At 38.0% G+C, this 16,002-nt stretch overlaps 1 protein-coding gene across 1 annotated transcript; it reads left to right on the top strand.

The window, feature by feature from the left end:
- Positions 1-3,910: 3,910 nt before the first annotated feature.
- On the top strand, positions 3,911-9,760 carry LOC125395451 (uncharacterized). Its single transcript, XM_087909139.1, is given in 4 exon segments — positions 3,911-4,042; positions 5,547-5,647; positions 6,705-7,221; positions 7,223-9,760. Coding segments are annotated over 3 exon segments (1,281 nt in total). The 5' UTR covers positions 3,911-4,042; positions 5,547-5,607; the 3' UTR covers positions 7,947-9,760.
- The last annotated feature ends 6,242 nt before the right edge of the window (positions 9,761-16,002 follow it).

Below are 16,002 nucleotides of genomic sequence, written 5' to 3'. Positions count from 1 at the left end.
TTCATCTCATACCATCAGAATGTCTAAGATCGATAACACAAGAGACAGCTCACACTGATGAGGATGTGGTGTAAGAGGAACACTCACACATTGTTGGGGGAATTGTAAACTCATCCAACCACTATAGAAGTCAGTGTGATGGGTCCTCAGGAAGATGGGCCAAAAGATACCTCATCCTACTACGGAGGTACTTGCTCAACTGTGTCCATAGCTGCTTTGTTCATAATAGCCAGAAATTGGAAACAACCTAGATGTCTTTCAGCAGAAGAATTCATGAAGAAAATGTGGTATATTTATACAATAGAATACAACTTACATATTCTTTTAAAAAATGACAATATTAATTTTGCAGGCAAATGAATGGAACTAGAAAAAATGCATCCTAAGTGACAACTTTCAGATGGAGAGAGACAAACATGGTGTGTTTTCACTTATATGTAGATATTATTTGTTAAGTTCGTGATAACCAAGCTACAATCCATAGGAACACAAAGAGTAGGTATAGAGTAAGGGATTAGAGTGAACAGGCAGATCTCTTTAGAAAATGGAAATAGGATAAAATAAATAGATAGGGATAAAGTTCTCCAATGGGAAGATTAAGTAAGGATAGTGAGGGGAGAGGGATTTGGATGGGGAATGCAGGGAAAGACATTTGATATAGGGACATTTGATGGGTAGTATGAGACATAATGCAGTGGAAACTTCTAAAACATATACATATATGAAGGTGATGTAAATGAAATCAACAAATAACTGTAGACACAGAGTTCCAGCTGCCCATCTCTTGTCATCCAACAAAGCTTCCTGTACCAGGCTTGGGCTACAACTAATTGTTATTGGACAAAGGGACCCTATGTTAATCCTCAAACAACCCAGCTGTTGCAAGAGTATAGGTTGCTCTCTCCAAACTGGCAGCAAGACCCCACTGCTGAAAACAACACCTATATAGAACATAGAGAGTTGAACTGATGCCTACATAGAACCTTCACCCCTACATTCTAGTGTCTTTAGTATAGTGCATGGTATCAAAACAGTAATGTAAATACCAAACCAATCACAAACCATTTATCTCCAATGGTTTACTTCCTGCAAGGAATTCAAGGCTTAATAGTGGCACGAAGTTTATGGGAGAAACAAATAACTGACCTGACTGAAGGTCAACTTCATGAGATGGAACCCACACAAAATACCGTTTGGGTGCCATTTGGGTGACCTGAGGTTGGGTAGCCCAGGGACCTGGGGATAAACCAAATAATACTTACTACAAAAAGAAAACAATTCCTCATAAAGTGACTCCTAATAATATGCGGCCATACCCATAGATCAATTCATTGTTCACCCAACATCAGAGAAGCTTTTCTTGCAGCAGATGGTAAAAATTAGAGAGATCCATAGCCAGACATTACACAGAGAATAAAAGCCTTTGGAACATGCAGTCCTAAATGGAATATCTCCATCAAATTCCTCCCCTCAGAGCTCAGAGAACCCTGCTTGAAGAGGAGGCAAGAAAACATAAGAGCTAGAGTGGATGGAGGACACCAAGAAAACAAAACCCTGTAAATCAGTTGTTCTCAACCTTCCTAATGCTCCAACCCTTTAATACAGTTCCTCATGCTTTGGTGATCCCCAATCATAAAGTTATTTCATTGCTACTTCATAAGTGTAATTTTTCTTCTGCTATGAATCACAAAGCTCAGAATGCACAGAGAATGAAGCACCATGAATGAGACCCGTGCCAGTCTGCAGCAGGTCTTCGGCACATACATCATGGCTTCCACTTTCATGTTTTCTATAGGATTCCAGAGTGACTAAATGAATGATCTCTGATTCTTGTGCCTTGTCTTGGATTCTTTTCCTTCACTTGGCTTGTCTTGTCCAATTCCAGAGTGATAGTTTTTGTATTTTTATTTGTTGATGTTTTTAATGAGTAAATGGATAAATTAATTGATAAAATAAATATAAAATATAAAATAAAATAAAAAAACCTAGCCTCTACAGCGAAGATTAACAACTTAACTGTCACTTAAGCCTCCAATAGAGTGACCTCATGTATCAACCACTACAGAACAAACCTCATGCTCAGGAGTGGTATCCATCATATAATGGATTCCACATGTTTTGCGCACATATTTTTATCTAGTTACATTTTAGTGTGTTTTGTTGTTTTGGAGGGATTGTTGTATTGCGTTTTCATTTTTCGAGAGAGAACTTAAAGTTGGATAGTTAAGAAATGGGAGAGGATCTGGAGAGGAAGAATATGGTCATAATACATTTAAAATTTAAAATTGTTTTAAATAATAAAAATGCTATCTATCTATTCATCTACCTATATATTATACTTCAGCCATATGATTCCGTCATTTGGCCACTGGTATCTAAAAAGACCATAGAGTGCCTGCACATCTACATTTATGCATCTTTATTCACAACAGAATTAAAGCAGATGCTCATCAGCTGACAAACCAATGGGGAAAATTGCACACAGATACATAAAACTTGGAATATTCATAAATACAAATGATATCTTGAAATTTGCAGCCACATGGATACATCTATAGGCTGTTATGTGAAATAATATAGTTCAAAAAGGACAATTTCTGTCTCCTGTGAAAGTTTAAAAGATGTCTTTGAATGGAGAATAGTGAGTAGCAGAGGTGTTGGGGAGGAAGAGGATAATGGAGTCTGGGAAGTCTGTAGGATACTCAAAAAATGTGGTTTATGAGCTGGTGAATTTCCTGAGGCCATCTCAGGAACTAGGTGAGAGGTTAAATGAGCAGCATGACTCAAAGACAGCTGCATCACCACGATCACCCCAGCATGATGACACTCACAAATGCTTCACCCCGTAGGTCCTGGCGCAGCACACAGACAGCTCTAATGGCCAGAGTCTCCTCTTACCAGCAATAGTTTACTATTTATACAAGCTTCCAGAGATAATATGCAAATTTTGTAATTTTTCTGAGCTTTGTAAACTGTGTTAGCTTCCATAGACTTATGAAAATTATTCTTCCCTCCTCCCTCTAGGGGGTAATGTTTCAGTTCAGAGGAAGTAAGTGTGAAATAGCCTCTCACTGTGTAACCGAGACCGGCCTTGCTTCGTTTTCTTGTTGAAGAGAATTTATAGGTGTGTATCATAATGCCCAACTTATCTCCTCTCCTCCCTGTTGTACCTATCACATTCCAGCATTCCATACAACATTGCATTTTTCATATTTCTTCCTCTTTCTTGAATAGGAGTTTTCTTCATGACCTGCGTCTTAGTTCATTACTTTCAAGTTTGTTCCTCCCACAGAAGATAGTTCCTACAACACAGGAAGTCTTTACCAAACATTTACTAGATGCATAAAAAAGCAAAAAAGTATAACAACTCTCTTCATATTCACCATTCTGACAACACTCAATATTTCCACGAATTATCCATTTCTGTAGTATTATTTATTATTGTTTAATTTTAGTTGGGGGCCGCGACAAAGTCTTGATCTATAGCTCAGGCTGGCTTAGAACTCCATATCCACCCTCTTCAGTGTGTGCCTCTCACATGAGGTCACCGTTGAAACTTGAACAATTAACTTAAAGCTTTATATTTAACTTATTTTAACAATGAAGAATATAAGCGTGGGCAATTAATAAACTTAGTGATTTTGATGTGTGTGTCCATTAGGGGAACTTGTGAAGTAATTTGTCTCAGTATTTTCACTCCTTGTTCTCTGGGTGCGGGCCTTCTCAGATAAAGGAGTTCCCGCTTGTCCCAGCGAGGGTCTGGGAACTTTCCCAGAACTTTAAGTCAAGTCACACTGTTTAAGTCCCAACTGATGCTGCAGTCAGCGACCTTTGGGGCAATTTCTCTGAAGGAACTACATTACCCACAAAGCAGTGCTCCTTCTGGGAGCATTTCCGTTTAGGCGGGACTTCCGGAATCTCCCCGAGTCAGGCATCTTGACAGCTCTTAGGCCAACCTTTGGAACCTGAGCTAGGAGATCGGGTTTCTAGGGCCAGGCGAGCAGCGGTCCCTGCTCGCCCTACTTTGGTGCTGCTCAGGCAGGTGAGGTTCGAAGCCATGAACCCTGAGGAGGTGGGTCCTAGGTTCTCAGACCGTGTCCTGTTATCCTCACCCTCTAATACAAATCCGCAAGTGGCTGCAAGGCAGGTGACCACTGTGGGTGGGAGAACTGCGGTTTCTGACCAACAGTGGAAGGCAGGGTAATGTGATGGCAAAACAAAACACGACCAGAGCAGCGTGCATGGAAGGGTCGAAAAATGCCTGCTTTTTTGAACTCCGTCGGCAGCAGAGATTGCAGCAGTAGTTCCTATCCTGTGTGACATGCTTAAGATGAACTGTGCCCTCATTTTGGAACTAAGGAGCATTTTGAATGATGGAGACAGATGATCTTAAAAAGATTAAAAAATGAGTTTACTGTGGGGTTGGGATGATAAGGACTGAAGCAGGCACTCTGGGAAGCTATTGCAGTTGACTCTAGAATGTTCTGGTAGTAACTGAACTAGCATAGGGTCAGGCAAGCATGGAATGGATTCTAGAAAGTCATCAAATTCTGGAGGTTGGTGTGGAGATGAAACCATCTAAGTTTCCTGCTCTATCAAGTGTGGTCGTGAAAGCATGGAGTGATGAGCTGACCCACCACCTCCCCACTATAAACATCTGAAAGGTTGGAAATGTGAGTTACAGTGGTGAAGAATTGGGTTTTGCACATGCTAAATGCAAGGTGTCTCACACTGCAACCAGCAGGAAAGCCGGCAAGCTATTGTGGTCCAGCATCCTGGGGAAGAGATCTCTGCAGACCTTACCAGTGAGGCATGAGAAGTAAAGATTTGCCTGAGGTTGAGAGTTATTATGGGTATTGTTTTTTGTAGTGTTTAAGAGGAGAAACAGGAAACTTGAGGGCAATTTTCCATTTTGGCTGAAGATCATGTGACTTAGCAGGAGAATGAATTTAGATATTCTTCCTGTTTGAAGTGGGGGCTTCCAGATGAAGATGACACATTTTACTATTGTGGTATGAGGGACTCTATGCCTTATACTTACCATCTCCCTCTGTCCCTGGGTAGGAGAGCTGTCCTTCTATTTTTTTAACTATAGGGCTTGGTTTTCTCCATAGCTGAGCCATAGCCACTACTGTTTTTCCTGATTCCCTCACATAGGTTCTCTGGGTGCCAAGCCTCAGACATAACGACTTTTCTCCACCATTCACTTTGCTCCCCAATTCTTGCTGTCTGAAGACAACCCAGGGCATATTTTGGGATCGAGGTCCTTAAGGTTATTCTTGTAGATCACACCCTAGATGCCTTCTCCCTGGTGACTGGACTTTGTCCACAGGCAGCACACTTCAGGGATCCATGATGTGTCTCCTTTATCTAGTGTTTTCTTGGATCAGCAAATAAATATTTCAGTCATCATAGTCATTGTTTGTGGAACTCACTGGACTGTCACTACATGGAGGGATTTATTTTATTGTATTTTCCTTTCAGTCTTGCATGGGTGGGTTTTATACTCACCTATCCTTTCTTTTCCTGGTGATTCTGTCTTCCAGATCCTTTATGGTTCCTGAAATATGGCGATCAAGAGAATCCTGGGCACTTGACTGAGAGGTGATGACTCTAAGCACAGCAGAAGGGACTTGGATCAACTCAAGTAAGTAAGAACTAAAAGAGGGCATGACTTTCAAATATTTTTCAGATCACATCAGAAACCCGTCTTGTGTCCACTACCGTTTGATTCCAGTGCCAGAGGACATACTTTCTTATGGTCTTTTCCTTTCTATCTACTCCTTTTGTTATTTCTGCTCTAACTTCTGACCCCAGGCTTTTCTCGCCACATCTCTAGTACAAATATCTTCTTGCTCCCTCTTCATTCCTTCCCAGTATCGGGCTGAACTAAGGTCATTGTACTGATCTAAGGTCATTGGACCAAACTAAGATCATTAGATGCATATATAATCCTTTAATAGTCCTTGAATATGAGCCAGTAATTAAAAACATATTCCTGGGCCAGTACATACATGTATACATAACTCTGCAATTTTACTAACAGTCAAAGCCTTTCTAGAAGTCATTTTCAGAGAACTACTATGGAGACTAGTTTTTCTCCTTGTACTAACCTCATTCTGATGTCTTATCTGACAGTCTTCTCTATTCTATGATCACTTCATCCCAACATTATATAGAGTGCTATCAAACTGATTGTATTTTTGTCTTGTTTACCTCCCTATGCACTTAAACTAGACTTACGTGCTGGCTAGTTTTATGTCAGTATGACAAAAGCTAGAGTTATCTGAAAGAAGGGAACCTCAAGTGAGAAAATGCCTCCATAAGAATCATCTGTAAGATATATTTTAAATTAGTGATCACAGAGTACGTCCCAGCTCATTGTGGGTAGTGTCATCCCTTGACTGATGGTCCTGGGTTCTATAAGAAAGAAGACCAAACAACCCAGCGAACTGCACCCTGTATCAGCTTCTGTATCAGCTCCTGCCTCCGATTCCTGCGACATTTCAGTTCCTGTCCTGACTTCCTGTGGTGATGAACAATGATGTAGAAGAATAAGCTGAATAAATCCTTTTCTCCCCAGCTTGCTTTTGGTCACATGGTTCATCACAGCATTAGCAATCCTGACCGAGATATTGTAGATCTCACTGTTTTTTGTTGTTGTTGTTGTTGTTGTTGTTGTTTTGTTTTTTCCCCGCCCTCAGGTTGTTGGTGTGCAGTGAAGGATGAAGAAGAACTTCCTGAACCAAGCATTTCTCTTGGGGTGCCACATGTTAACACTCCCAAGGCAGCTTCTTTCTTCACACAGACAACTTACCCTTGTGACATATGTGGCCCCATTTTGAATGGTCTTTTGGATGTGGGCGAATACCAGGGAACACACACTGCACTTATAACGTATTCATGCAGGGCATGTGAGAAACAGTTCTGGTTAAGTGAAAGCTTTTGCCAGAACCTAAAGCATAACACTGTAGAGAATTCTGCACAAAATAATCAAGGCGAAGCCTCCTTAGTTAAGAATTTCAAAGGTCACGTAGAGCCTTACTCTTCAGAGAAGCCTTCTGCGTTTGAGGTGGAGCAGAGGAACCTTCAGGACAGTCCGATTGGTCACTGACGAAAGGCCACCTACAGCCAGAAGAGAGCAGGGAGCACTGAGAATGAAGATGACTTTCATGTTGGACAAATGCATTATAAGTGTAGAGAGTGTGGGAAAGGTTTTAACTGCAGATACCCTGGTGCAGCACCAGAGGATTCATAGTGGAGAAAAGCCTTTTGAGTGCAGGGAATATGGGAAAGCCTTCAGCCGCAAAGCCACACTCATCCAGCACCAGAGGATCCACACGGGAGAAAGACCGTATGAGTGTGATGAGTGTGGAAAAGCCTTCAGTCGCAAAGACAACCTCACTCAGCACAGGAGAATCCACACTGGAGAAATGCCGTACAAGTGCAATGAATGTGGAAAATACTTTAGTCATCACTCCAATCTCATAGTACACCAGCGAGTTCACAGTGGATCGAGGCCTTATAAGTGCAGTGATTGTGGGAAAGTATTCAGACACAAATCTACACTTGTTCAGCATGAAAGTATTCACACTGGAGAAAACCCTTACGACTGCAGTGATTGTGGGAAATCCTTTGGGCACAGATACACCCTCATTAAACATCAGAGAATTCACACCGAGACAAAGCCCTTTGAATGCACTGAATGTGGGAAGCTTTTTAGTAGAAGCTCTGATTTTATAGCACACCAAAGGGTTCACACTGGGGAAAGGCCTTTTGTGTGCAGCAAGTGTGGGAAAGATTTCATCCAAACCTCTCACCTGGTTCGGCACCAGAAAGTTCACTCTGGAGAAAGACCATATGAATGTGGTGAGTGTGGCAAAGCCTACAGCTTAAGCTCCCACCTGAATCGGCACCAAAAGATCCATGCAGCCAGGAGACTATAGGAGTGCTTGCAACACAGTGTTCAGTCAGGTGCCGAGTCTCAGATAGCGCTATGTTGTACTTTCTGACTAGCTCGAGTAACTTGCCAGCGTTCTTTCACTCAGTGCATATGGCTGAAATCACTTGAACTCATCCATCTTGGTCTTTCCAACATCCTCTGGGAAGAAACCTTATTTACTCAGCCCAGTCCCTGTAATAATTGTGAAGCACACATGACAACAGTAAGATTTCTCTACTAGTCATAACTGACTGGTAGACTTGTCTTCAGCCAAGATGGTCTGAGCTGTGCTTTGTATTTGGCCTGCAAAGATAATTTACTTCGTGGATGTTGTTTTTGTGTGAAATATTTTTATTTGTTTATTTGAGACAGTACTGTTATTTGGCCTAAGCTAGCCTTGAACTTCCCTTTCCTCAGTTCCTTAGTAGCTGAGAATTTAGATATTTGCCACTATCCCCAGCTCTTTATGAACTTTGTAACATACTGTTTTTTCCCATCTTTTATGTCATCCAGCCAGAACAAGTACTTCCCTCCTATTACTCTGCTTTCCAATGATAAATGCCTTAGAGTTGTGACTTTTAATCTTAGGGAGGCTAGAGTGTATTGAAAACAAAGTTAGGGCTTGACAAACTAAAGAGATAATAGTCCTGTATTTTAATAGGACAGTGAGCTGCTGGAGAGCAATTCTTCATCCAGTTATGGTGTTACCTTGTACTGTTGCAAAAAGCTCCATGGGTAATAATTTCAATTATTTGGAGGATCTGACTTGACTGTACTTCAGAGTTATTTGAAGGACCACAAACTGGTTTTGCAAAAACTTGCCATGTGCTTGGGAGCAGAATGGATCATTTGTCTCGTTTCTAGTGCATGAGCTATCTCCTTGCACAATTGAGGAGACCTATATGGCTGTATTCTCCAGGGTCAGGATTAGGATATAGGCTACCATCTATATAACCCAAGGTGCTGCTATTAAAAGTATGGAAATTGTGTATGTGAATATTTGGAATTACAGATTAATTTCAATTAACTACAGGGGAAATTCTTTTTTTGAATTTTTATTTTTGACAATAACACTCTTGAATATTCTACTCATGATAACTGTGTAGGATAAGAGGATTTGTAGAATTCTTCAGGATAACGTGCTGTACCACTTAGAACCAAGGTTACTAGTTCAACATAATTTTTTTTTCTGGATTCCTATGCCTTCCTGAGATCTTTGCCAAATATCTTTGCTTTATAGGTGGTAACCCCAAGAGAAGAGTGATATGATCCAAGAATGATTCAAGAACATAACTTTTGTGAGTTGCCAGAATTCTTGGTTATATTGGAAATGACCTTTGTTGCTTACCAAATGGGAGATGGATTCCTAAGGCATGTGCAGTGATGTGGTAGAATTACTATATTAATGTCCACTTGTTTGATTTTACAGTAGAAGTAGGTGGTCTAGAAATTTATTTTAATTATTTTTTAGGCTTTATGGAGTGTAATTAGCACACTCAATCTATATTGTGTAGTTTGATATATATGTATATACTGTAAAGCCATGTTAGCAGTGATGTTGATCATACCCCAGAGTTCTAAATTTACCATCAGGATTCTTCTCAATATCCTTCTTCATTCTCTTCACTCAATTCCTTGGCAGCCACGAATTTTACTGTATATATGTTCTTCAAGAGGTTATATGTCAGTGTGACTACCAAGTGTTTATGTACATTTTGTTTTCTGTTTGTCCGAATAGCTAACTTGACATGTATTTGTGTTATGCGTGTGAATAGCTCATTATTATTGACTAATGGAAATATAGATTTACTACAATTACTTGACTATCATATTTGTCATTTTTCTTGACCCATCTTCTAAATATTAAAAACAATTGTTGCATATATTCATGCATAAATTTATTTATTTATTATGTATACTGTGTTCTGTCTGCATATTTGCTTACATGCCAGAAGAGGACATCAGATATCATTATAGATGGCTATGAGTCACTATGTGGTTGCTGGGAATTGAACACAGGTCTTCTGGAAGAGCAGTAAATGCTCTTAACTGCTGAGCCAACTCTCCAGCCCCTTCATGTATGAAGTTTTATACGTACCTTTAGCTGAGAACATTTTTAAACATAAGTGTTGTAGTAAAAGGAATATAATGAAGTGTGAAGAGAGAAGACTCAAGATTTGATTTGGGAAATTGCCAACCTATATTAATCACAAACGGAACTGAAACTAAGAGGTTTGTTAGAAGGCATTGTCAGAAAGCATGTTCTGAAAAAGTAACTGAGGATGTGGCTGCATAGCATCTAATAGGAAGACAAAGTCAGAATAGTCTATCAGACAAAACCTTTGAAGAGATTGTGACACAGGTTTTCTTTAATACAACCAGAGAGCACATAGGATGCTTAAAGGAATTTCTCAGATATCTCAGCAAAAATGTGTGGGACCATTAAGGACCTAAACTCTGGGTAAACCTCTCCCTGTGATGTACTGGAGAATAAAGATTCTACAAACTTTCATACCAATAAAGGCCTTCTATAAAAACCATACTGTTCTAGATGATGGAATAAACATGGAAAATAAATCAAAATTTCCAACAGGAAATGTATATTCTGGCAGATTTCTATAAATGACCAAAGACCAAAGTTAAGAGTGCGTATAAATGACATTGTAATTGTGGGTTTGATAGACATGGGTGTGGATGTGAGTATCATTACTCCAGAATCTTGACATCCAAATTGGCCTCTACAAGAGGCAAATGTTCAGTTACTTGGAATTGGAATCCTATCTCAAGTGAAACAAAGCATGAGATTGGTTGAACACATAGGGCCAGAAGGACAGAGAGGATAGTTGAAGCCATATGTGGCTAATATTGCAGTGAATTTATGGGGTCATGACCTGCTGCAGCAATGGAATACGCAGATTAACATTCCTGCAGTCCCAGAAACTCATAAGTCTGGGAAGAATATTATAAGGGACTATATACAAAGGTCACCAGTCATTCAAGCTGTACAAGAACACAAAGCAACTAAAAAACCTGTACCAACAGCACTACCAACAAAATGGTTAACTGAGAAACCAATCTGAGTTAAACAGTGGCCATTAACAGAAGACAAACCACAGGCTTCAGAACAGCTAATACAGGAGCAACTAGATGATCATCACATTGAAGAATCAACCAATCTTTGGAATTGTATTTGTTGGAAACCAAAATCTGCTAAATGGAAAATGGTGACAGATCCAAGTGCCATCTAATATGGTAATTCAACATATGGTCCCTCTACAATCTGGAATTCCTCTGACATATCTATTACCAAAGGGATGGCCTCTTATAGTTATTGATTTAAAAGATTGTTTCTTCACTATACCTTTACAAGAAAAGGACAGAGAAAAATTTGCCCTCACAGGGCCTACTTAAAATAATTCTCAGCCTACTAGGAGATACCAGTGGACTGCCCTTCTATAGGGAATGCTCAATATCCCTACCCTACACAAATACATTGTAAGCCAGCCATTGGAAATAATATGTAAAAAGTTTCTAAATCTATAGTTTACCAATACCTGGATGACATTTTGCTATCTGATTCAAACATAGATACTTTAAAAGAACGTTTTAAGTAGGTTTTGCTACAACGAATGAAGTAGATTTGGCCAAAATGGAGATTACAAATTGCTCCTGAAAAAAATACAGAGAGGGGAGTCTGCCAATTACCTAGTTTTTAAATTAGGTTTACAGAAAATTAGAAAACAAGAGGCACAATTAGGAAAGACCAGTTTCATACTCTTAATGACTTTCAAAGATTGTTAAGAGACATTTTCAGTCTATGACCAGCTGTTGGGATAACACCTGATCTAATAATCTATTTAAACAAAACCTTAGATAGTGATAAAACTTGAATAGTCCCAGAGAATTAACAGCTGAAGCAGAAAAAGAATTGACAATTGTTGAGGAGAAATTTCAGAAAGCACATGTGGATAGGGTGAATCTAAATCTTAATTGTATTCTAGGCACATGTGGATAGGGTGAATCTAAATCTTAATTATATTCTAGTCATATTGCCTTCCAGAATTCTTCCTACAGGAATTTTAATGCAGAGATATGACATTATCTTTGAAAGGATCTTTTTACCACATAGACCAAGTAAGAAATTAAAAACTTATGTGGAAAACATCTCTGAATTAATTATAAAAGGTAAATTGAGACTTATCAATTAACATGTATAGACCCAGCAGAGATTATAGTGTCTTTTACTACTGATGAAATAAAAAAAGTTATGGGAAGACAATGAACCATGGCAAAGAGCTTGTGCTAATATTTTGTGAGAAATTAATAGCAATTATCCCAAAAGTGATATAATTAACCTTATAAAGAGAATCTTGTATTCCTCCCCGAGTTGTACATGATGCCCCAAGAACTAGAGCCCATACATTTTATACTGATGCAAATAAATCAGGAAAGGCAGGTTACAAATCAGAAGAATAAAGTAGGGTTGAACAAAGCCCTTATAATTCTGTCCAAAAGGCAGAATTATAAGCTAGTCTCATGGTGCTAAGGGATTTTAAAGAACCTTTTAATATAGTTACTGATTCACAATATGCAGAAAGATTTGTTTTACATATAGAAACTGCTGAATTTATATCAGATAATACAGAATTGACTTCATTATTCATACAGATTCGAGATATAATCAGGAATAGGCTTTGTTCCATATACATAACACACATCCAATCCCATACAGATCTGCCAGGTACTCTAGCAAAAGGTAACGCAGAAATTGATTGATTACTGATAGAAAGTGCATTGATGGCCTCAGAATTCCATAAGAAACATTATGTCAATAGCAAATGTTTAAAGAAAGAGTTTTATATTACATGGCAACAAGCTAAGGAGATTATAAAGTGATGTCCTACTTGCTCTTCCTATAACCAAACACCACTACCTGCAAGGACTAAGCCAAAGGATACTCAAACGAATGAAATCTGGCAGGTCAATGTGATGAGTTTTGCAGAATTTGGAAAATTAAATATGTACACCATACCATTAATACCTATTCAGGTTTTCATGGGCAGCTGCTTTAAGCTCAAGAAAGGCTGATTCAGTAATCACACATTTATTAGAAGTTATGGCCATCATAAGTATACCTGCACAAATAAAGACAGATAATGGTCCAGCATATGTCTCTAAGAAAATGAAACAGTTTTTTTTGCTTATTATAATACAAAGCATATTATGGGAATACCACACAATCCTATAGGTCAGTCAGTTGTAGAAAGATCAAATTGAACTATAAAGCATATGTTAAACAAACAGAAAAAAATGAAAAATACTTCCCAAAATAGATTACATAATGCTTTATTAATAAACCTTGAATTTTTAATGCTAATTAGAAAGGAATAAAAGCAGCAGAGAGATATTGGATATTAGAACAGTCTTCTGAATTAAATCAGCTGGTATATTTCAAGGATGTGTTGACCTCACAATGGAAGCCAGGAGATGTGCTTGGGGAAGGGGTTTGGCTCTTGTTTCCACAAAAGAAGAAAAACTATGGAAACCATCAAAACTAATAAAGATTTGTTTTGAGAAAGAGAAATCTCTTGAGAAAGAGAAATTACAGCTCATCCAAAATGGTGACAACCATACAGGTGGTTAGGAAATCTTACAGGGTTGGGGCCAGGTTCTGTTCTTGTCTTTACAGGAAAATACACATCTTCAAAAATTCAAGACCCCCTGGATATTTGGATGTTAACAGAAGAAAAAGTAACTATCCAATAAAGATCATCAAGAAAAAGGAATATAAGACTTGTAAAGACAGGTGATCAAAACATATACATACATACATATATACATACACACATATCTATTTATATCTATATCTATCATATATATGATATAACATATATATATATATATATATATATAGAGAGAGAGAGAGAGAGAGAGAGAGAGAGAGAGAGAGAAGAGAGACAGAGAGACAGAGAGAGAGAGTGCTGGCTTTGGAGTTCTACAGCGTCTTTGTTCTCTAAATCTAAGCATGTTGTTTAAACAAAAAATCATAGATTCTGTGTCATGTCAAGAGCCATCTGGTATATAACAGAAAATAAGAAAGAATTTAGAAAAAAATTATTTTTCTTTATACCTTTCATACCTATTTTTATTTCTATTGTACTTTTCCTTGAATATATATGTCTATATAAATAATATTTAAGTTTTCCACAATGAAAATGAATTTTCCTGTAGTAATCTTTGAAATTTCCAGGAAGAAGATGAGGCCACACAACAACTCTACCTGGTTGATATGACATCATGATGCTGAAAGTGCTTCTATAAGACCTGTTTTGGGTACCAGTTGCTCAAGATGGTTCCAATTTGATTAGCTGAAATTGGTACACTTTTTTTTTTACAACATTCTGGTCAGAACTCTAAATAGGAAACTCAGAAAAACCCTACTGAATACTTAGAGAGCATTTGCAACTATACCCAGACAGTAATCTTGAAACTTAACAATCATTTTACTTTCACAGGATCTCATAGAAATGACATCACCCCATGACAGCTGGAAGTAATTCTAGAAGACAATGTACCTTCTCCCAGCAAAGTTTGTCCTCAGGGTTAGGGACATCATTTAGGGTTTGATTATAATTGGTATAATGTTGGAGGTTGGGGAAAAATTATGTAGGATCAGAGATCTCTTTGAAAAAAGGCAAATTGGATGGGATAACAGATTAGTGTCAATAAGTTCACACCAATATTAATAGTGAGTAATAGAGTGAATAATTGTGAACTATTATTTTTAGGCAATTTGCAATGGTATAGATCCTTGTATACTGATTCGAGCTTAAATTATATTGAATATGCTCCTATTTTAATCTATAATATTTGTACATCTAGACAAAGTTATTTTGTCATATTGTATGCATGTATGTTTCTACCTCTGCTTGAGACATTTTGTATATTGATACAATTTTAGGATATATTTATCATTTTGCAATATACATTTCTGCCTCTAATCAAGATACTTATACATTGTTTACATTTTGAGATCATTGTCTTCTTATGTTGAACAGTTATTTAAAGATTGCTTAATATTCTAATATGAAGTCTTAGTCTTTAAGTTATATTGATATTAAGATTCATAGGTAAATAGTAACCCATGTTTCTGGTACTTATAGTTAGACTAATCAGGTTCTTTAGATACATAGAGATTGTATTCTGCACAGATAGGTAATCTTCAACTACTTCAAAGAGCTGTAGAAAATAGCATTTAAATAACTTAGCGTTCTGTTGAAGTAAGACATGTTTGCTCCTGGCAGTACTAATCTATTCCCAAGAGGATGTTGAGCACCGAAGACACTCCACTTGAAACTTATTTTCTTCTTGGCAAAACTGATCTTTGGGCAAGGAACTGCCCATGCATTGATCACTGACAAAATGCATGATGTCTGGACAGGACAAGGAAAAAAAAAGACTGTCAAATCTTGTCAAGACAGGGTAAGGCAGTTTTTAAAAAACTTCCTGCCTTTGAAAATTGTCTGTCAGTTACTATAGGCCTTAGCCAAATTTGGTTGCTTCAACGTTGCAAATGAGACTTTGGGTGACTGCCCAGGTAGCCAGTGACACTTGTTCAACCATGTTATTACTGTCCTATTCATAAAATCCAGAAACTGGAAACAATTTAGATGTCCCTCAACATGAAATGGATAAAAAATGTGGTACATTTTCAAAATGGATCATAACTAACCCATTAAAAAAATCAAATAATGAAATGTACAGGTAAATTAATAGAGCTAGAAAAAGTTGAATTAAGCCACAAAAATGGAAGTTTTATTGGCAATGTGTGTACTAGTTTCTTTGTACATCATCAGGGTCAGAAGGAGATGCTGTAAATTGAAGACTCACAATATAATCCAGCCCATGTAAGCTGATAAGTCAACCAGCTGAAAGAACTGCAATACTCATTGTGGTTAATCTTTGAAAGACATGTTGTTACCTCCGCAAGTTTCTTTATTGAACTTTTGAGAGTGATTGGTAAACAACTGGCTATCACACAAAAACTATTGTTGGCATAC

Source organism: Myodes glareolus, chromosome 1 (genome assembly GCF_982192425.1).
Source record: "Myodes glareolus chromosome 1, mMyoGla1.1, whole genome shotgun sequence".
In the NCBI taxonomy this organism is placed as follows: Eukaryota; Metazoa; Chordata; class Mammalia; order Rodentia; family Cricetidae; genus Myodes; species Myodes glareolus.
Note: the sequence above shows the minus strand (reverse complement) of the source record. Positions and strands in the feature narration are given on the sequence as shown.